Source organism: Doryrhamphus excisus, chromosome 8 (genome assembly GCF_030265055.1).
Source record: "Doryrhamphus excisus isolate RoL2022-K1 chromosome 8, RoL_Dexc_1.0, whole genome shotgun sequence".
Lineage (NCBI taxonomy): Eukaryota > Metazoa > Chordata > Actinopteri > Syngnathiformes > Syngnathidae > Doryrhamphus > Doryrhamphus excisus.
This window is the reverse complement of record NC_080473.1, coordinates 14,603,757-14,624,617: the sequence shown is the minus strand read 5'-3', so window position 1 is coordinate 14,624,617 and position 20,861 is coordinate 14,603,757. Positions and strand designations below refer to the sequence as shown.

Genomic DNA, 20,861 nt, shown 5'->3' with positions numbered 1-20,861 from the left:
TTTGCTGCTGGATTTATCTTTGTCGCCAGATTTGTCTTTATTCTAAGGAAATATACACAAATGTGACTTTTGGTACATTTCTGAGTCATTACCATTTTAGTTTAATAAAGTACAGGTCAGAGCAGAAATATAGATTAGACTTTTAAAAATGCGATATTAATTGACCAAAGTATAAATAAATAAATAAATAAATAAATAAGCACTTGATGTAAAAGCACGTGAAGCATGTTATGTTACACAAATAAAGTTATATTTGAATAGCGTACTTTACTCCAAGGCCAGCTAAATTCATCCTTGTTCGCCTCGGACTTCGTCACCTTTTCCTCGTCGCCGAGAGCTGTGTTAAAAAAAAGAAGACACCAAGCCTTAAAATCTATCTTAACTCACAAGTTTACTAACACAAAGTGCTGGTTTATGCTAACTTACCTGAAGAGAGATCGAAGGACATCTTGTCAGCGTGATCCAACAAACAACACAAGCGGGAGAAAAAGCATTGGAAGAAATAATACACAGACTGCACCTCACACCACGTGACCTAACCTGACCACTCCCTCGGCTGCTTTGCAAAGGGCCTGGGGGTTGCGTTCAAGTACAACAGGATTTACCACAAATTGATAAGATTCGTCACAAAATTCAGGACACAGAAGGCTCCAAATGTTGAATCTAAACACTTTACGGAGATTCGATGTTTACTACAGATTGTATTCAGGTTGCAGTTTGTTTTTATATTTTTCAGAATTAGAACCAGAGGTTGTACAAATGTAGAGCATTAAAAACACAGAGAAGTCCAAACCCACATCGTCCCGATCCTGCCTGACTAACATGCTAACCACGAGCTAGCTAGTAATCCCTCATTAAAAATATAAAACAAAGTGGCAAGAAATACATCCACAATAAATAAAGTAAAATCCGTTCTGTTCCAAACATTACTTTATACTCTTGGTTTTGCCATATCTAACATATTGTGGGGAAATAACTATAAAAGCGTACTTCACATGCTAACTGTACTACAAAAAGGTCAGCTAGGATAATCCATAACGCTATAAACTATCTTTCTGTCAATGATTAACCTTTTCAGCAGTTGTTATATATTTATCATGTCTGTTAAATCATTTATTTACAGTGATTACCTTGACTCTTGTACCACGTTATTATACTGCCTTATCATGTTCTTAAGCATTTCAATATTGCCAAAGAGTACATTGGAATACAGGAAGTGAACACATGTATTAGCAATCGGTGTGAAACAGAGAAAAGGTAGGATTAAATGAGCTTTGCTTTTTCTTAACTCTTTTTTTGACATGTATGTGGAATTGTACTATGTGATGTGTTGCAATGTAACATGTACGCATGTTCAAAATAAGCTCAACCATCATATGTTTGTATGTATGGTTATTTTTTTCATCATGACAGGTGAGGTTCTGTCAATTATTGAGGGTATTACGACATACTGGACCAAAGCATGACGGCCTCTTTTGGAAACTGGGCCGCAGGTCAGGATTCCAACATAAGGACCCCAAACACACCTCCAAGACGACCACTCCTTTGTTAAAGAAGATGGCATTCTCAAAAGAAAGATGGAGGAGTGCAAGTAGAGTCCATCCACCAGGTCTGTGATGTTGTCATGGAGGAGTGGAATACAATTCCAGAGGCAACCAGTGAAGCTCTGGTGAAAGAGGATTAAGGCAGTGCAAGAAATCACACAATCTTACTACTTTGGGCACAATTTGGACATTTCAAATTATCACACAGTCAACATCTATTAATACGAGACATATAAAACTAAATAAAATGAGATTTTTTTATTGCATGAAAAAGCATTTAATTATTTCCTGTTATCCAAAAAAAAAAATCCAACTCCCAAAGACCCCAGAAAACACACATTGTCTTTAACGTATTTATAAATCATATTAAATTACCAAAGCGTGATTTATCACTGGAGCAGCCTTTTCACTTCTATTAGTAAAACTCAGTACAAGGCTGACATATAATCACTTGTAAGACCTGGAACCTCTGATTAGATCGCTAGAGCTGAGATGAGTGCTGGAGCGGGTCCCTGTGTCCCTGTATCGAATTGGATTCCCCATCAAAGACTCCATGGGACTAAGAGGTCTACGAATGGGGGCTCTGTCTCCACCACCGACAGAGGAGACCGATGGCTTGGACAGGAAGGGAGGACTCAGAGGATCCAGGTTTACAACAGGTTTGGAGGGAAGAGACGGAAAGGTCATAATTGGAGCACCACCCGGCCTGTAGCTGCTGCTGGATGCAGAGAATCCACCAGCACCCGGACCTAAGACCTGGATTTGAGGGGGGCTGCTTTGCTCATCCTGAGATATTTCCTGCAAGGGGAAAGAGGAAGAAATGATGACGGGATCGGAGGAAAGTAGTCTTTTTTTGGAAAAGGTGAGCTCACAGTCTTGGTCTTCTTCTTCTCAGTAGCCTCACTTCCAGAAGGACTCTATATGGTAAATAATAGAGAATATTAATGTATTTTCTGGACTGTTAAGTCCTTTTATTACCTTTTATCAATATACTGAATATACTGTACAGTGGTGTGAAAAAGTCTTTGCCCCCTTCCTGATTTTTTTTAAATTTTTTGCATGGTTTTTCACACTTTAAATATTAGTCAATGACAATACAACTGAATGCAAAATGCATTTTATTAATGAAACTTATTATTAAGGGGAAAAAAATTCCAAACCTACATGGGTGTCATCATATAGGAAATACAATATGTGATTTTGTTCTAATAATATGAATCATTTACCTTCTCCTTTTTCTTCTTGTCTTTCTTGGCCTTTTTGTTTTCCTTATCACTCTCGCTGGAACTGCCAGAAGAACTTGATGAACTGGAGCTTGATGAATCCTAAGCAAATACAAAGCATGCTAGCTCAAATTAATCATCAAATTATTAACAGATCACTCTTATACAACCACCTAACAAACCTTCTTTTTGTTCTTCTTCTTCTTTTTCTTCTTCTTTTTCTTGTCATCATCACTGCTAGAAGAATCCGAATGCTTGGATGCAAATAACGACCAGAGCGTTAGTACATGTTTCAATTTTAGTTATGTGAGATACAATATTGTTATCTCTACTTTTTTCTTGTCTTTCTTCTTCTTCTTTTTCTTCTTTTTGTCATCATCACTGCTAGAAGAATCGCTGGAAGAGGAAGAATCCTGCACAGGAAAATGTATCATAAATACTGACTTTTCACTTATCCGTTTACTTCTGTTTAGCTTTGTGTTGTCACCTTCTTCTTTTTCTTCTTCTTTTTATCCTTTTTCTTCTTTTTCTAAAGATTGCACATTTGCAGATAAAGTTGTGTAAATGGCAATGATGCATAGCAATATGATAATGAATAATGTGTGAGTGACGTGTCACCTTGTCATCATCGCTATCAGAGGAGGAGGATGAAGACGAGGACGAAGAGGAAGAGCTATCATCAGACGAGCTGTCCTTCTGAGGAAGACATCATTAATTACGTCAACAGGATAACTGAATCCAAATAAAAACTAGCATAACATAACTACAGGTGGTATGCTCATCTTTATTTACTTTCTTCTTTTTCTTCTTCTGTTTTTTCTTTTTCTTCTTGCAGTCGTCACTATCAGATGAGGAGGAGGAAGAGGAGGAACTATCGTCCTGTTTAGATGGTGAGATTGCGACAAGAATGTAAACAATACAGACGATAGAATTAACATCAAATAGCATGCAGGCTAATATTGGATTATCCAAGACAGGGAATAAAAACCTTTTTCTTCAACTTCTTCTTTTTTGTCTTTTTCTTCTTCTTCTTCTTCTTCTTGTCATCTTCACTATCAGATGAAGATGATGATGAGGAACTATCATCCTGTTAAAATGGTTAGATTTCGACAAGAATATAAACCATACAGATGATAGAAATCATCAAATAGCACACTAATATAGAATACTAATATTGGATTATACAAGAGAGGAAAAAAACAAACCTTTTTCTTCTTTTTCTTCTTCTTCTTGTCATCGTCACTATCAGATGAAGATGATGAGGAGGAGGAACTATCATCCTGTTAAATGGTGAGATTGCAACAAGAATATTTCACATAAAGACAATAGAAATTACCAAATAGTACACAGACTAATACTGGATTATAAAACAGAGGAAAAAACACACCTTCTTCTTCTTCTTCTTCTTCAACTTCTTTTTCTTCTTCTTGTCATCGTCACTATCAGATGAAGACGATGAGGAGGAGGAACTATCATCCTGTTAAAATGTTGAGATTTAAGGATTTAAGAATATTTAACATAAAGACGATAGAAATGCACAAATAGTACACAGACTAATACTGGATTATATAACAGAGGGGAAAAAAACATACCTTCTTCTTCTTCAACTTCTTTTTCTTCTTCTTTTTCTTCTTCTTGTCATCGTCACTATCAGATGAAAACGATGAGGAGGAGGAACTTTCATCCTGTTAAAATGGTGAAATTAAAGGATTTAAGAATGAATAAAGATGATAGAAATGACCAAATAGTACACAGACTAATATTGGATTATAAAACAGAGGAAAAAAACACACCTTCTTCTTCTTCTTCTTCTTCTTTTTCTTCTTCTTGTCATCATCACTATCAGATGAAGATGATGAGGAGGAGGGACTATCCTGTTAAAATGGTGAGATTGCAACAAGAATACTTAACATATACTAGATGATAGAAGTCACCAAATAGTACACTGATTAATACCGGATTATAGAACAGAGGAAAAAAAACACACCTTCTTCTTCTTCAACTTCCTTTTCTTCTTCTTTTTCTTCTTCTTGTCATCGTCACTATCAGAGGAGGAGGAGGAAGAACTGGAATCCTGTTGATACAGTAAAAGTATGCCAACCAATACAAACCAACCCATATTGTGTACTGTAATAAAATACAAATATTAGCACAAAGAGAAAACACCTTCTTTTTCTTCTTCTTTTTCTTCTCATCCTCACTGTCTGAGGAAGAGCTATCAGATGATGATGACGAGGAAGAAGAGCTGGAAGAATCCTAAACATCAAACAAAAACACCAAACCATTATTTTACAGAGAGCAGTAAACATTCACCCTTTATATTATACATACACATAAGATGATGCTGTCTTTAAAGGCAGCAGCTGTACCATTACACCAACAAGGACTGTGTTGTGTGTTGTATCAATAAGCGTGACAAGGCGGTGCCAGATTATTCGTCTCACTCATTCTTTGCTCAATTCCCGAGAGTGCGCCTCCGTCTGCAAAATATTTGTACCTTTTTCTTCTTTTTCTTCTTTTTCTTGTCTTTTGTGTCATCATCACTGTCTGTAGATGAGCTTGAATCCTATTGAAAGCAAATAAAATGGTCTGATTATTTTATTGGTCGATGTATAAACAATGCACAACGATGAGCCAATTCAAGAAACAATACAAGCAGTTGATGTTTGCTAAATACAAGGATGAAGAGTCTTGAACCAGTCATGATGTGCTATATATATATATCACTATATTGACACTTACTATGGTAACCATTATGGCATTGGATGGTCATATCACCTTGTACTTCGGTATGTGATTAAAAAAAATTAAATTAAAAAATAAGAAAAAAATAAAAATATTTTTTTAATTAAAAATGTTTAATTTTAAATTTAAAAAAAATTAAAAAAAATTAAAAATCTAAAAAATAAAAACTAACTATATTAGGAAAGCAGGAAGTGAACAAATGTAACAGTTACTGATTGTAAAAGTACCAGATGGAGGGGTAGGATTTAATAAGCTTTGCTTCTTCCTACTCCTTTTGGACATGTGGAACTGGGAACTGATTATGGGATGCACTCAATTGTAATCTGATGCATGTTCAAATGAAATAAAACCATTACCATTACCATTACATGCACACACTGTAATCACCTTCTTCTTCTTCTTCTTCTTCAGCTTCTTTTTCTTCTTCATATCCTTTTCGTCCTCGTCCTCTCCCTCGTCATCACTCAGGTGGCCCTCCTCAGTACCACGAGGGAACACCTCTCCTCCCCCTGCTGGCCAAGTGTTAGAGTTACAACATTGACACCTTACAAAACAGAGTTGCAGACTACCACCTACCTGCTAAAGAGACCGCAGATCCATCTTCAGTCACTTTGGACTGAAAAAGACCAACAAGAGACCGTGTCGATGTGCTGCTAATACGTGTGACAGACATCATTTTAAATGTGAGTGTGTCACCTTGTCATCGTCCGTATCTTTCTTTGTCTCATCTGAAACGTTTGAAACTGCAGTATCAACACCTGCAGCAGACCGTCAATATTATGAACACGTTTTGCTGCCCTGATTCGAGGAAACAAAAACTCACCAGCTGTGGAAAGTGAAGCAGCGTCGTTGAGTTCTTGCTCATCAATCTGTGAATAAAAATCAATACATTTTTGAAGTCATTTCATTAGAGCATGCATCAAGTTACAATGGAATACATCACATAATTAAATTCACAGTCCCACATGTCCCAAAGGAGTACAGTAAATACAGTAAATGTGAATTTGCGAGGCTGCAAACGCTGAATGACGAATATGTGTGGATCCACTCTGGATTCCGTTTCCTGTACACTTGACTAGTTTGCAGAAATATTAAATGCATTTTTATTCAAATTGTGCTGATGTAGTAGAACCTTTCCATATAATTTGGCATTTTGTGATGAGAAAAGGATCCTGACTCAACATTTATGAGCAACAGAAACGTCCTAAGAGGCCCACAAAACAAACATTTGGAGACGTAAAGATAAAAAAATAATAAATAAATAAACGAGTTTACCTTTTTATCATCCTTCTTACTCTTTTTCTTCTTATCTTTATCGCTATCAGAGGACGATGAGGATGAGGATGATGATGAAGAGCTAGAATCCTGTGAGAAAAATAAATACACATTTGTTAATAAACATTAACGCTTACACAAGTTAATGATACTCACAAATATTGTATAATACACAAAGGTTTCTCGTATACAAACAAACACCTCTAACATTCATTTTCTACCGCTTATCCTCACAAGGATCGCGGTGGTGCTGGAGCCTACCCCAGCTGTCTTCGGGCGAGAGGCGGGGTACACCCTGGACTGGTGACCAGCCAATCACAGGGCACATATACACAAACAACCATTCACACTCACATTCATACCTATGGACAATTTGGACAGGGAGAACATGCAAACTCCACACTGTGGCCTGCACGCTAACCACTTGTCCGCCGTGCAGCCCACCGCTTACAGTGCAGTGCAATTCTACACTACACTCCACTGCAGCCACAGTAGTAAAGATAGTTAAATCAATTCATCACTCATAATCTTATTTAACGACAAACATTACCACCACACCCAAGGCTGGATTCCATTTGTTTGTCAGTGGGATTACGCAATCGTAACACACAATATGTGTTTGAGGAGTGCAGCATGCTGCAAAGGGAAACCCTTTAAATGTGTGTTGGCATTGGGTAATGGTATTTTTCAACATTTCACCCTGACTTTCTCAGTGAATAATCCATGAAACTGACAGGCATATACGTAGAGCAAGTGTTCAATCTGATTCAAATCAGGAGTAACAAAAGTGTAAACCAACATCTTGTACTGGATTCAGTTTTAGAGCGTACCTAAAAATCAAGTTCAACATACGTCACACATACCTTTTTCTTAGCTTTCTTTTTCCTTTTACCCTTTTTCTTCTTTTTCTTTTTATCATCACTGTCAGATGAGGAAGAGGAGGAAGATGATGAAGAGGAGGAGGAAGAACTGGAATCCTGTAAAAGAACACCACACTGGCATTATTATATTATTTTATTATTATATCCCAGGCTATTCTTCCATTCATCTTCTATGGCGCTTATCCTCACTAGAGTTGCAGGTATGCTGGAGCCTACCCCATCTGACATTAGGGGGTACACCGGATTGGCCAGCCAACCACAGAGCACATATAGACAAACAACCATTCACACTCACATTCATACCTATGGACAATTTGGAGTCGCTAATTAACCTAGCATGTTTTTGGAATGTGGGAGAAGTGGGCATCATAATCATTTACACTACCTTCTTCTTTTTCTTCTTCTTCTTTTCATCTTCGCTATCAGAGGAAGAACTGTCAGATGAGGAGGAAGAGGAATCCTGTGAAGTAGACAATAAAATAGATGTTTGATGTTTTCTTGACTTCAATATTTACAGTGATTACTCAAATTTCTTTATCAATTCATTCCAAATGGTCAGACAAAAATGGAGGCAATATTTAACATAAGAAATAATGTCAATCCAATGAATCAATTCCAGATAAGTATTAACAAAAATTACATTTAATAAAAAATAATTAGCTTTACATGCAGAAAACAATGCAAAATAATGATAAATGACAAACAGGTAGAACTTATGGTTGCAGATTTCCCATAAATCCCGGCAAGATTGAATTCATTATTGTTTAGTGTTTTTCACCTTGCTCACTCGCAATTCTCCTTGGCCCCATGACGGCTTATTTAGCAGTCAAAAAAACTGCAAAGGCATTTAGCCAGCAATGCGGCAAATGGGCAAATTTTGCAAAGGTCAAACATACTACTTTGTTTTGCACAGAACAAAGTAGTATAGTAGTAGTATAGTAGTAGTACAGTACAAAAAAAAAGGGTAAAATTTTGGCTAAAATTTTAGACAAAAACAGAATGCAGACTGCCGTAATGCATTCACTTCCAGCCTGATAAATAGTTTGACATACCTTCTTTTTCTTCTTGTCTTTCTTTTTCTTCTTGTCTTTCTTTTTCTTCTTTTTCTTCTTCTTCTTTTGCTCCTCGCTGTCAGATGAAGAGGAATCCTGCGGCGTCAGCAGAGAAAAGCATGTGTTACACACATGAAATGCATTTGTTGGCCATGTTTTAATTAGTGCTGTCAAATGATGAAATCGGATTAAACACAGTTTTCAAATAATTAATCATGATAAGCATTTGCAAACATTTGCAACTATGTCCGACATAAGCCCATTTTGCGCTTTTTTATATTGAATTGTGGACTCCTGTCGTGCAGCTACACACCATGACCCCCACAGAAAGCTTTTCTCTTCCAGGTACTGCACCTCTTTCTGCAGTGTTTCCCTGGACTTCCTGATTGCGACTCAAACAATCTGTTTAATCTGTTTAAAAACAACCATGTCATTATGAGCAATGGGGTGTTCAAAGACTATTCAATTCACACTTTGAGTGTATTTTCTGAGCACACTTAAATGCTGATAAACCTAACCACTGTTTGTTTACTGAGACTACACGTACAGAATAAAGAGGTTGCCGTGATGTTCGGAGTGTCCATGAATGCACCTCTGAGGACAAACTGAGAGGCGTGTTTGTGAGTTGGAGATACATACAGTATATAGTGTTGGAATCGCAGTGCTGTTGTTCAGGTAAGTATAAAGTTACTAAAGAGCGTCAGACTTTGTGTGGATGCTCCACAGTGCCTTCATAGGTAAATTAATTAATATGTTATTTTTGAGGCTGCTTTGCACGCAGGCCGCACAGCTAGGAGACCAAAGTTCAATTCGACCCTCGGTCATCTCTGTGTGGAGTTTGCATGTTCTCCGGTTTCCTCCCACATTCCAAAAACATGCTAGGTTAATTAGCAACTCTAAATTGTCCATAGGTATGAATGTGAGTGTGAATGGTTGTTTGTCTATATGTGCCCTGTGATGGGCTGGCCACCAGTCCAGGGTGTACCCCGGCTGGGATAGGCTTCAGCACCCCCACGACTCTTGTGAGGATGAATGAAAGTTACTTTTGACTGGCATAAATTTTGGTAAAATTAGCATTTTTTAAAAGTATATCTAATGTACCTTCTTCTTCTTGTGCTTCTTCTTCTTCTTCTCTTTCTTGTCATTGTCATCAGATGAGCTAGAATCCTGGAAGAAGCCAGAAAAGTAGATGCAATGGCTGAGTAGATGTAATATGGAGAATTCCATCGTAATCCCAAACATATAAAATACTTTATATCTCTCTCACCGGCTTCATCTTCAAGTCCTCTGCAAATTCCAGTTGCTCCTCTGAGTAAAGTGAAAACATATCAGTGCCTGTGATTATCATTGCATAGTCATTCATGCTAGTTTACTAGTGAGTGTATGAAATGCATGGCTTTATGCCAAATGGCTGCTACTATAAATGCATGGGACAATTATCTGTGAATCCATGGAGACTCCTTCAAATTGCATACATATTGTTATTATGTATAATAACTCAACATGTTGTACTGAGTTTGGAACTATGCCACACATGCGTTTATTACAACAAATCACAGTTTGGGAAACTCACAGGACTTAAGAGCTGTCACTCACCAGATGGTGTTATGAGTACATTGTCCCACTCGTACTGCTTCACCTCTTTCTTCTTATCCTTTTTTTTCTTTTTCTTTTTCTTGTCATCCTACAGGATAATAATGCAGTTCATGAGGCAGAGAACTACACAGTCACTGTCAATGAAAATGGGTGTTCTATTTATTTATTTATGAAATGAAATGAAATGAAATTTCATTTCTATTTTTTTTTGTTCCGTCCAGCCATTGGGGCAGATTTATGCCCTTGCATGCTAAACAGATTTGCTCTGTGTCAGGAAAGGTGTAAACTACAACTTCCCTGTAACGTGCAATTTTATTTGCCGTTATTTGATGTTTTTGTTATGCGCATTTGGAGCGACCGGACCAGAGCAAGAAGAAACACAGAAAAGAAGAAGAGAAACTGGAGTGGGGCTAAAGGTGGGGGGGTGGGGATAGGGGTGACAAAAATTAAAGTAATAAAATGGGTGTTCTAAATAGATTTTGAAACTTTGAAAATTGGTTTGTCACCCAGAACAATCTAGAATTCTACAGCCATGGCTTACTAATATGTATTTTAGTTCATTAAGCCATTGTTGTGCTTGAAAATACATACAATTTGTTTAAATATGCATATATTCTGACTAACAATACGTTGTATTCAAGCACAAAACATTATGATTTATTCATGAATATATGTTGGAAAAAACGTGGTAATGGCAATAAAGAAAAGGATGAGTGTAATTGTTTTTAAGTGATCAACCTTTGTCTGGTGTTGTGCAAGTATTTCATAAAGCACTCAACAAAAGGTGAACAACTGGTTTTACAGGTCAGTATTGCCCTTCCTTCGCCTTCCATGATAATCTCTACTCATGACTACTACTAATTTTACACAAGGACAGGACAACCGTTGTGTAAGGCTGTTTTAAATTAAGCAATACAAATTACATTTAATTCAAATAAACGGGCATATATTCTTTTAGTTCTGGTGCTGCGAATATAAAAAAAAAAAGAAGAATTGACAACCCGTCTGAATTTATTGCCATGACTTGTCCTTTCCAAGCATTCCAAATGGGTGTGTCCCCCCCTCCTATCAGATACTTCTTGCATGCAGTTGCAGGACATTCGCGCCACCGCCTACTTTGACAAATATTTCTACCTGAAGCATTACAGCACAGGCAGTCCCGGCAAGTAGCTCTATTTTGTAGAATGTAAAGATTTAGCCCTGAAGCTTTTGTGTTCACCTGCCTGAGGTGACAACTCAATATTCCTGCACTTCCTGTTTCTTTTAAGCAAAGTGCCTTTTCAAAATATAATACGTTTATTAAAAGTGTATTAAAAGCATTTTAATCTCTTCACTGCCAAGCAGTTTTTGCTGACGTGAGCACAACAAACAAACACTGCTATTAGTGCAACTACTCTCACTCATTCCAGAGATAGTTTGGCTTCATGATGATAGACAAGGGGTGTGCATATGCATGCAAAAAGCATTGCAATGATTTCTGCAAACACACCATGTTGCTGACATGGCTCCAGGCACAGTGATGGGGTTCTGAATGCGAACGTGTGATGACAAAATTCTTCCAGTGTGAGACATGCTGCAGCAGGATGTGATCGCAGCTTACCTCGCTATCGCTATCACTGTCTGAGGAGCTACTGGAGGACGAGGAGGATGAAGACGATGAGGATGAAGATGAGGAAGAGGAGCTGGAATCCTGCGGAGAGAGTTTTTTTTTGCATAGACAAATGAACAGGTTTATTTGTTTGTGCCTGTTGTAAATGAAGTCTTTATGGTAGCACAAGGGAAGGGCTCTTCAAACACATGACGCCCATTGCAACTATGCAATCATCTCATTGTAATCACAAACAGCAACTGCTCTATTTTTTTCCCCAAACATTTTAATCTCAGGTTAGTCCAGTTTAGCTTTGTGCAAGCAACTGTGTGCCAATTCAGTACTTCCTCCACCCTGAAATGACAACAACGTCCTCCATTAGGGGATAAAAATACAACTTATTTAAAAATGTTTCACTGAGTTGGCATAAGATCAATTCCTGCTTAATGTCCCATTCATAAATACTCCCAGTGTGTAGTCTGTCTTTTAACCTAACTCAAATGGGATAGGCTCCAGCCCCTGCTGTGCATTTGCATTGTTCAAAGCAACACCGTATTAGTTCAATTCCTGCAGATAAATAGACACATACTTTCTTTTTCTTCCTCTTCTTCTTCAGTTTCTTCTTCTTTTCCTTCTTGCATTCATCCTCACTGTCTGAAGATGATGGAGAACTGTCAAGCGAGTATGGCGCCTGCATGGGAACAAACAAATCAAATCAAAAACGTGCAATTTTGCAAATATCTCTTGCTCACCTGGCTGTAATCTGTAATTTCTGCACAATCCTTGCCATCTTCACACTTCTCCGGTTCTAGAGGCTCTGTTTCCTCAGCGAGGGATCCCAGACGAACAGGAGTGGTCACTATTGGTTCTTCTACACTTGGAGCTCCATCAGGAGCTACACACAACACACGTATATCACATCAGCAACACTCTGGATTTCAATTCTTCCATTGTCAACATGAGCAAATACTTCATATACACAGCCAACAACAAATGTAATCATTTGAATGTACTTCCTTATTTCCACACGGAGCTGAGTGTTGTACTTTTAGCAAAAGGAAGGTAAATGAATGAACTGGAAACCCACTGAATGATCTTCTTGTAATAATATATGACGTGCCACGCCTCATAAAACAAGGCTGAAACACTCAGTGGATTGTGTAACCATGCAGGCAATATGACAAGTACTCACATATGCACATCCTAAATATTTGTCAATATTACAAACAAAAAAAAAGTAAAATATGAAATTAGTTGGCAAACCTTCAGTGTTTCTGAACTCCATTTATTCCCACCCTTCTCCTCTCGAGAAGTCTCCTCAAACACACCCTCAGTCCAGGTTTAACATAGGTGTGAGTGCACACAGACTCAACGATAGGGCTGGGTCTAAGTATTTGCCAATAGGGGAATTTCAAATTAAATAAAAAGCAAAAAAATATATTATTACAAAATACCAAGCTAATTCATATTAAGTGAACAAACTAGGCTCTGTTGAGAAAAAAATGTCTGGGTATATTCAACATGATTGTTTACTTGTTTTATTAAACAAAAATGATTTGCATGCCTTTATTTTGAAAACTCGCTGCTTACCTGTGCCAACAGGTAATGCCAGTTACACTGCATGTGGAGACATAATGGTATCCATCTGTGGTCCAAAATTATTTTTTGCCACTTCTTACCGGGATGGCGACACAATAATACTATAAAGTGATGCATTAGCATAATAAAAGTAAAAAAACAAAACATCATCACTGAATCACAGGATGAAGGGTCCTCCTTCTTCTCAGTCAGAAAATAGCGATTTATTAATGTAGATATTCGTTCGTTATTTACTGATTACAATTCATACAGCTAAGAATTAGGGAAAAAAAGCTGTACCGTTCCAGCTTCCGTAAAACTGTAGCAGTTTTTGAGACTGATGAAGTGAAGTTAAACTAATGTAATTCCGGTACTTCAACTCTTTTACAAAAATAAAAGCCGTTTGTAAAGCTAAAACACATTCACAGATTTGAGTTATTTTCGTAAAAAAGCTCAACAATATGACATCATAAACAAATAACTACATGCACCCACGAATAATAAATCGTATTAATAAAACCAAATGCATCAAGTGGCATGTGCTTACATTCTGAAAGTTCAAGGAAAGCACTTCCGTTGTTGTTGGTAGCAAATAGTAAACTTTTGTTTTCCTTGCGTAGAAACTGTGTACTACCAAGTGAGACACAGAAGACATCGTCATGATAAACTTACTCTTTAAAGCTCAAGAGATGTGTCTTTCGGACTTGGAAAACTTAATTGCCGTATGAGCTGTAGTAGCCCAGCCATGATTCCATGGAGCGCTTTCTTTCATCTGGATGACTGACTAGCATGCTGACCCACACGGTGGCCGTGTTGGCCGCTTTGTCGTTTTGTTTGGGTCGGTGCTATGTCTCCGAGTATCGCGGTTCACAATGTGACAATGGAAAGGTGAGCAAGTTTTTTTCAGGTTATACTTATTGTATCGTGTATACAATTCACTGGGGACTGTTCCTTTCGTATAGCTGTTTGTGGAGAGGGACCTACCGCCAGACGATGTCTACAAGGGATGTCCCGGATCTGCTTGGCTTGATTCCACTCAGGTAACCATGGATACAGTATCCATATTGGCTGGCCGCATTATGTGCACATACTGTATATATTACGTGCACCTAATGTGGCCAGCAAATATGTTCTTGTATATATATGTAAATATGATATATGTAAAGATCTATGTTTATAGCATGGATTTATATATGTGGAGTTTGCATGTCTCCCAGTTTGTTTGTGGGGTTTCGAACCACAGTCCAAAAGGGTTAATTGTGAGTTGTCAATACGGTGTGATTGACTGGCGATCAGTACAGGGTGCACCCCAAAGTCAGCTCTAAACACTTAAAAATTCACAATTCAAGTTGCTGTTCCAGATGTTTGATCATTGTTCATTCTTCGCTCTTCACAGAGACTCCCCAGTGTTTACACAGTGTATGATCCCGAGGTGAGTAAACACAAACTACTATGTTTTAACAAGTGTTGCGTTCTTTGAATTTCCCCTGACCTTTGGCGCTGCAACATGACACAACCTCTTCTTAAAGGCAAACAACACATTGTATTGTACAAACAATACATTGTAAGCACATGCTTATAAAAGTCATTTTAATTCCGCCTTCATCCTCAATGTCAGCACTAATACCATGTCACCTTTTACACAACATTAGTCCTGATGACTCACTGTTTGTACAACAAACGTAATGAAATGTGACCGCATTTCCTTTGACAGCCCGCTAGGCAGATCTGCATGGATAAACCCATTTCCTATCGCCACAGCATCCCTAACAGGTAAATGTGTGCAGAGAAACAGTGTGTTAAGAAAGTCCGCCATTTTATGTTGTTGTGTGATTGTCTATACCAGGGGTGGGCAAACTACGGCCCGGGGGCCACATGCGGCCCACCAAGCGTTTGAATCCGGCCCGCCAGTTGCTTTCTAAGTAACTTCAACTTTTAACATACAAACTGGCAACATGACTTGCAAGTCGGATGTCTGATTTAATAAAAAAATAAACAACAAAACTGTAAAATTAAATGACATAGTTTGATGTGGTGTGATGTTTAAAGTGCTCCTAAAAAAGGGACATGAGAACATACAACTGATATAGGATAACACTTTTACAGATAAAATTAGACAAATAATTCAAGGAAAATGATAAGCATAAAATAGTGTGTGTGTGTTAAATACGTATATGTTCTGGCCCCCCAGACAATTTTGTTAACTCAATGCGGCCCTCGAGTCCAAATATTTGCCCACCCCTGGTCTATACGTATGATTTGCAGTGGTGCATACAGACCGGTCCAAGCCGAGAGTGGAGAATACTTCTACTGCCCTCCTCAACGCTGGCTCAATAATCTGCATGTCAGTTCTATCGCCAAAGGTTTCTTTCCATCACAGGCAGAATACTCAGTACACAGTTACATGAGCACAAACATGTTAATTGTTGATTGCATACTATATGTGAGAACAGTAGGGTGCCGCAGCTTTTTATACAGAATTTACAGGTGAATTTACCACAGGGGCCTCTAATTAATAAGTTGTAGAAACAGCTCAAGGAAGTGGAAACGGGGTGCACCGGAGATCAATTTCAACTTAATGCCAAAGGCTGTGAATACTTAGTTCTTTATTTTTAACACATTTACAAAAATATTTATGTTGTTATCATGGATTATTGAAAGGCCACGTCCTTTTCATTTCAAATCAACATGATTCTTGCTTGGACTTTTGATCTGAGATATATCAGCGGTGTTTATCAAATCAGTTCTTGCTCTAGCAAACACATTAGGTGGTTACTTTATACAAGAGAATACTGTCAGTAACGTTCCCTTTTATTTGTGTTTGTTGTGTGTTGCCAGCATGGAGCGGCTGTATTGCTCTACCATCCCTGTACTGCTATCAGCGAGCGGCTCCTTGTGTCCGTCCTTGCCAACTCCTGTCTGCCTGACTACATCGTCAGCCCACATCCACAGCTCAGTAAATCCATGGTTAGGAAACATGTTACTGCCTTAAAACACAAGAAGGGAGGAGCATATTTTACGCACCGATAAGCTACAATATACAGTATTAATTTATATTATAGTATGTAATGCCTTTGGAATTTTGTCAACACATTACTGGGTTAATTAGAAGCACTAATTCATGTATATGTAATTTTGTCTATGTATTTAGCCAATAGCTTTGGTGTCTTGGGGGCAAACGTTGGAGCTGTCCACTGTGGCGTCGTCAGATGTTTGTCATTGGCTGCAGAGCACGGCGACCACACGCAAACGGATCCGTGGAAAGTACAACCTGCTGTTGACCGAGTCATCAAACCGACAGAGACAGAAGCACACACATGGAGAGGAAGGCCAGACAGAGCCCAAGGTATGAGTTTCAAATAAAAAGGGTTCAGGATGAGGACTTGAAATGTTGCGTACTACATAGTGTAGTCAGGCCACAGCGGTTAGAAGATCGTAAACAGGTTTTCTATGCCATAACTATGAAAATATTCCATTCATAAAGAAGGAATCCCACTTAGCAGAAAACACGGCCATGATAATGAGATAAGGGATTACTGTGTACTGTAAACATCTCTCTGATCATGTATGCACACTCATTATGTATTTCTCAAAAATAAAAATATCTCAGGTAGATGTTTCTAAGCAGCTGTTCATCCAAATTCCCAGGAATCTCTGAGGCAATGCTGTGAGCGGATCATCTCATCGTGGCTCGAGGCGGAGAAAGATTCAACAACCCCGAGGGACAGAAATGGGGAAGATCTGCAACGTGATTCAAAGAAGCGGCAGAAAAGAGCTGCTATCCGACCCAAACAGAACAACGTTCTAATGAGGAATATACAAGCAAACGGTTCAACTCAGGCATCCGGTGTTTTGACATGGCCGGAACTGAAAACCATCAATAAGTCTGAGAACACTTCAGACCACAACAGCACACATGGACCTCCAACAGCTTTGGTGGCTCGCTCAGATCCTCTTCACCTGAGGGCAGCAACATCTCTGACCAAGATCCAAAATCAGGCTTCCTCAGCCTCGCCCCCAAAACATTTAAGGTCTAATGTGTTAGGGGCTACACATAAGACACTACCTGGGACTGGGACTCAGAGACATTGGCTTGAAGATGGTGCCAGTTCTCAAGTTAAAGGCTCATTGGAACAGAGCGAGCCTGCCAAATATGGTTCCACTGCACAAGTGTTAGATAATCAAGTAGTAGATGTAAGAGAGAGAGAGTTGGAGAAAAGTGACAGAGACTCATTAAAAGGGCAAGATGAGTCTCCACCCTCAGAACATTCCACAGCAGCGGCAGTAAATTACCTGCCTAACAGCCATGACTGTAGTAGCTGTGTGGAGGACCAACCGTGTGATTGCAATAAGGACCCCGAGGGCCGAGCCACACTTGTGAGCATCGGGTTGCCGAGGACCGCCAGGTCGGATGAGGCTGTGTGGGCTGCAGCGGCACTGGGTTTCTTGCTCGTTCTCCTCACACTGTCAGTGCTGCATACGCGCCTTTACCGCCACTGGAGGACCATGCCGAGTCTCTACTGGCACGAAGCACGGCAGGACTATGACAGTGTGGCAGGTTTGTGCTCATTAAAAACCTTTTTCATATCAGCATTTTCACACTGGTATTGTTTAGTATCAAGTGCTTGTATCTTAGTATGTTTTTAAACACCACAAATCCTTGTATTTGAACTAAGGTGCCACTGCATTGATATTAATTATTTGTGATTGTGTCTTATAGATGTTATTCGTAGGAGGCTGCAGATTGCAAAGAGGAGGCGGAAGAGAGGCAGAAGACAGGAGTGTGTTCTCTTACCAAGTAGCTCTAGCTCAGAAGAACAGATGTAAACAAATGAATGAATTATTGCTTTGTTTGTGGACTTGCTGAAATCAGATTGACGTTTCACATTATAACCTTTAAATGTTTACACCCCTGGCAAAAATTATGGTCATTTCAAATGGCATCATTCTGGCTTTAAGACAACTTATTAAGAAGGTAAATCATCACACAATGTTGCAAAAGATGTTCGCAGTCATCTGTGTGTAGGTCACTGCAAGATTTTTGCCAGAGGTGTAGAATTGAACAGGTAGACAAAGCACTCCCATTACAATAAGGCAGCGGTGTCCAAAGTTTGTTTTATTTATTATTACTGAATTTATGGTTAATTCATAATTTACAAGAAAAAAAAAGTCATTCCAACAGGAAAAAAGTTGTAATATTGTGAGGAAAAATAATGTAAATTACGAGCATGGAGTTGAAATATTAAAGAAAAAGACAAATTTTAAACATCACAATATGAGAAAAAAGAAAAATATTTTGGGGGAAATTAGGTTCGGGAAACAGTGAAAATGTTATGGAAAAAAAATATTTTACAAAGATTATTTCAGAAGAATGGTGAAGTATTGGGAATATTTTTTTAAAAAAATCAACAAAATTAGAAAGAAAAAAAAACAGATCAAAGTTCAATACACCTTGTCACTTATATCACAAAGTTGAGATGCATTTGCTTTTTGAAATTTGAAACATGCCACATCCACACCACAACTGAGTTAAAAAAAAAACTCAAAGCAATATTGAAATATTTTATATTGTTTCTTAATGCACAAGTATTATCAGGCCTTTCCTTCATTCTAGGTTTTCGATAGTTAAGTTGCATATTGCGTGTCTTTTTACATTTTGAAATGTAGTTTGTATATTACGGTTTTAAATAAAACTTGTTGTGAAAATTGTGGTTGTCATACTGTTGTTTTTTCAACATAATGTAATACTTGGGAAGGCTTCCAGGTGATATTATGTTATTGAATAGACCTAAAATAAAAAAGTGTGACATGGGAAATGTTTAAGACAAAGAAAAGTGACTACGCTCATGTCGTTTGTTGCTGTTAAATTGGGCTAACATGAGAAAATACCAAGGAATATTTGAACTCCCTTAGATGTTTTTGTCTAATAATAGCGATTTGGCAAAAGTTAGCAACTAATGTTAGCGACCAATGAATGTAGCCACACAATGACTTCGATATTAGAATCAATGGGCTTACCAATATAGTACGGCAGTCTGGTGATGGTCCATTTGGGGATGCATGGTGTCGTCCAAACACACCTAAAACAAAGATCACCTCTTAACGTCATATGCAGACTTTTAGGATACACGTTACTCATTAATCCTTTTTTTGTGTCCCATTGAACGCCTACCTTAGCTGCTCGCACCACACGCGTCAACTGAAGCCATTTGTTATTCTTTACAGTATAACTTTTTAACAGCAGACAAGCTAACATACAGACGCGGTCCAATTGTGCAATTAGCCTACGATTACAACGGCAGCCATATTGAAAGACGTCTACTCCCGCGATAGTTGTCTAACGCGACTGTTACCGTGGCAGCCACACATGTAGTCCGATAAACTAGGGAGGATTCAAAATTGAATCACGTGATGTCCAATGGTAATTGTAAGTAGTTATAAAGTAAAGGTAGTAATTGTAAAGGACATCCAACAGAGGCGGGAAATATTTAAACGTCTCAGTTGAGGAGTCATGGACGCCACTAGACAAAAAATGAGGTACATCCAATTAACGCGTCCAGAAAGCCCAAAATGTGAACACAAAACATGTTTTATAGTTTTACAATTTTTCGCTTGACTTGCTGATAACAATTCTGAATGCATATCAATGATGAATGAAAGGGATAAATAAACATTTAAGGTTACTTTTAGGCTAGTAGCCTCATGCCACAGCAATGTTTACTTGTTTGATATTAATCCATTAAAAAATAGAGTAAACACACTCACATTTTAACAAACTATGAAAGCACTGGAATTGTTAAACAGGTTCAAAATTACCTTTAGTGGTAAAAAAAATACGTCTCTGGGATTAGCAAACTTCTCGACATCTTCCTGAATACGCCGCCATTTTGGGGCACCCTGGGATAGTCACATGACATCCGCAGGATTTACTATTTCTAAATCAAACACTGGCATTATTGTCTTACGTCAAAGTAACAATCGTTGTATTTAGTTCGAAAATGTAATTACTGATCTTTATGCAATTTTATACTCAATATTTACAATTATATTAACACCGGACATGGAAAAAACATGCAACTGTGTTTGGTTTCTTAAGTAATGTCTATGATGAATGGTTACACACTTGCATTTGTATCAACGATCTTTGTCATTCTACATGAAAAAAACATGGTATGTAATAGTAAGTCCTCATGTCCACTTCCGAGGACGTGGGAAAACTGTATGTTAATGATTCTATGTTGCCAAAACCACCAAAAAACTAAATACTGTGACTTAAACACTCATAACAGTATACTTGTAATGCTTCTGTATATAAAACAAACAAGCCTTGCACACCAGTGAAAAGAACCCAACCAAACCACAGACAATTAACTTTTTTA

General features: G+C 38.2%; 2 protein-coding genes and 1 long non-coding RNA gene across 10 annotated transcripts; 1 reads left to right on the top strand and 2 right to left on the bottom strand.

Moving 5' to 3' along the window:
• Window positions 1-266: 266 nt before the first annotated feature.
• Window positions 267-13,465, bottom strand: LOC131134979 (dentin sialophosphoprotein-like). Of its 7 annotated transcripts, none has more exons than XM_058080743.1 (32): window positions 13,168-13,465; window positions 12,657-12,799; window positions 12,494-12,595; window positions 11,917-12,006; window positions 10,317-10,404; window positions 9,988-10,028; window positions 9,822-9,887; window positions 8,721-8,816; window positions 8,054-8,128; window positions 7,651-7,764; window positions 6,788-6,877; window positions 6,336-6,381; window positions 6,209-6,240; window positions 6,089-6,128; window positions 5,900-6,021; window positions 5,265-5,333; window positions 4,934-5,023; window positions 4,755-4,841; window positions 4,561-4,641; window positions 4,360-4,452; window positions 4,155-4,244; window positions 3,973-4,047; window positions 3,756-3,854; window positions 3,560-3,646; window positions 3,386-3,463; window positions 3,255-3,296; window positions 3,100-3,180; window positions 2,950-3,021; window positions 2,771-2,869; window positions 2,417-2,461; window positions 427-2,342; window positions 267-337 (listed from the first exon to the last, which is right to left on the bottom strand). In XM_058080743.1, exons 1-31 carry the CDS (start codon window positions 13,187-13,189, stop codon window positions 1,992-1,994), a joined length of 2,706 nt encoding a protein of 901 aa, XP_057936726.1. In that variant the 5' UTR covers window positions 13,190-13,465; the 3' UTR covers window positions 267-337; window positions 427-1,991. The 7 variants fall into 7 exon arrangements, with proteins under 7 accessions (XP_057936726.1, XP_057936725.1, XP_057936724.1 ...); XM_058080742.1 differs by having other exon boundaries at window positions 5,900-6,024; window positions 13,168-13,464; XM_058080741.1 differs by having other exon boundaries at window positions 3,973-4,049; window positions 4,160-4,244; window positions 5,900-6,024; window positions 6,209-6,270; window positions 13,168-13,410.
• A 642-nt stretch (window positions 13,466-14,107) lies between these two features.
• On the top strand, window positions 14,108-19,224 carry tp53i13 (tumor protein p53 inducible protein 13). Of its 2 annotated transcripts, none has more exons than XM_058080757.1 (9): window positions 14,108-14,370; window positions 14,445-14,522; window positions 14,879-14,914; window positions 15,197-15,255; window positions 15,748-15,826; window positions 16,321-16,449; window positions 16,712-16,828; window positions 17,131-18,040; window positions 18,203-19,224. In XM_058080757.1, the coding sequence occupies exons 1-9, from the start codon at window positions 14,272-14,274 to the stop codon at window positions 18,307-18,309; spliced, it is 1,614 nt and encodes a 537-aa protein (XP_057936740.1). In that variant the 5' UTR covers window positions 14,108-14,271; the 3' UTR covers window positions 18,310-19,224. The 2 variants fall into 2 exon arrangements, with proteins under 2 accessions (XP_057936740.1, XP_057936738.1); XM_058080755.1 differs by having other exon boundaries at window positions 16,634-16,828; window positions 18,203-19,223.
• On the bottom strand, window positions 15,735-19,812 carry LOC131134988 (uncharacterized). Its single transcript, XR_009131506.1, has 3 exons — window positions 19,655-19,812; window positions 19,501-19,562; window positions 15,735-16,469 (listed from the first exon to the last, which is right to left on the bottom strand). It is a non-coding gene; the product is annotated as an uncharacterized LOC131134988 (long non-coding RNA).
• Between the last annotated feature and the right edge of the window lie 1,049 nt (window positions 19,813-20,861).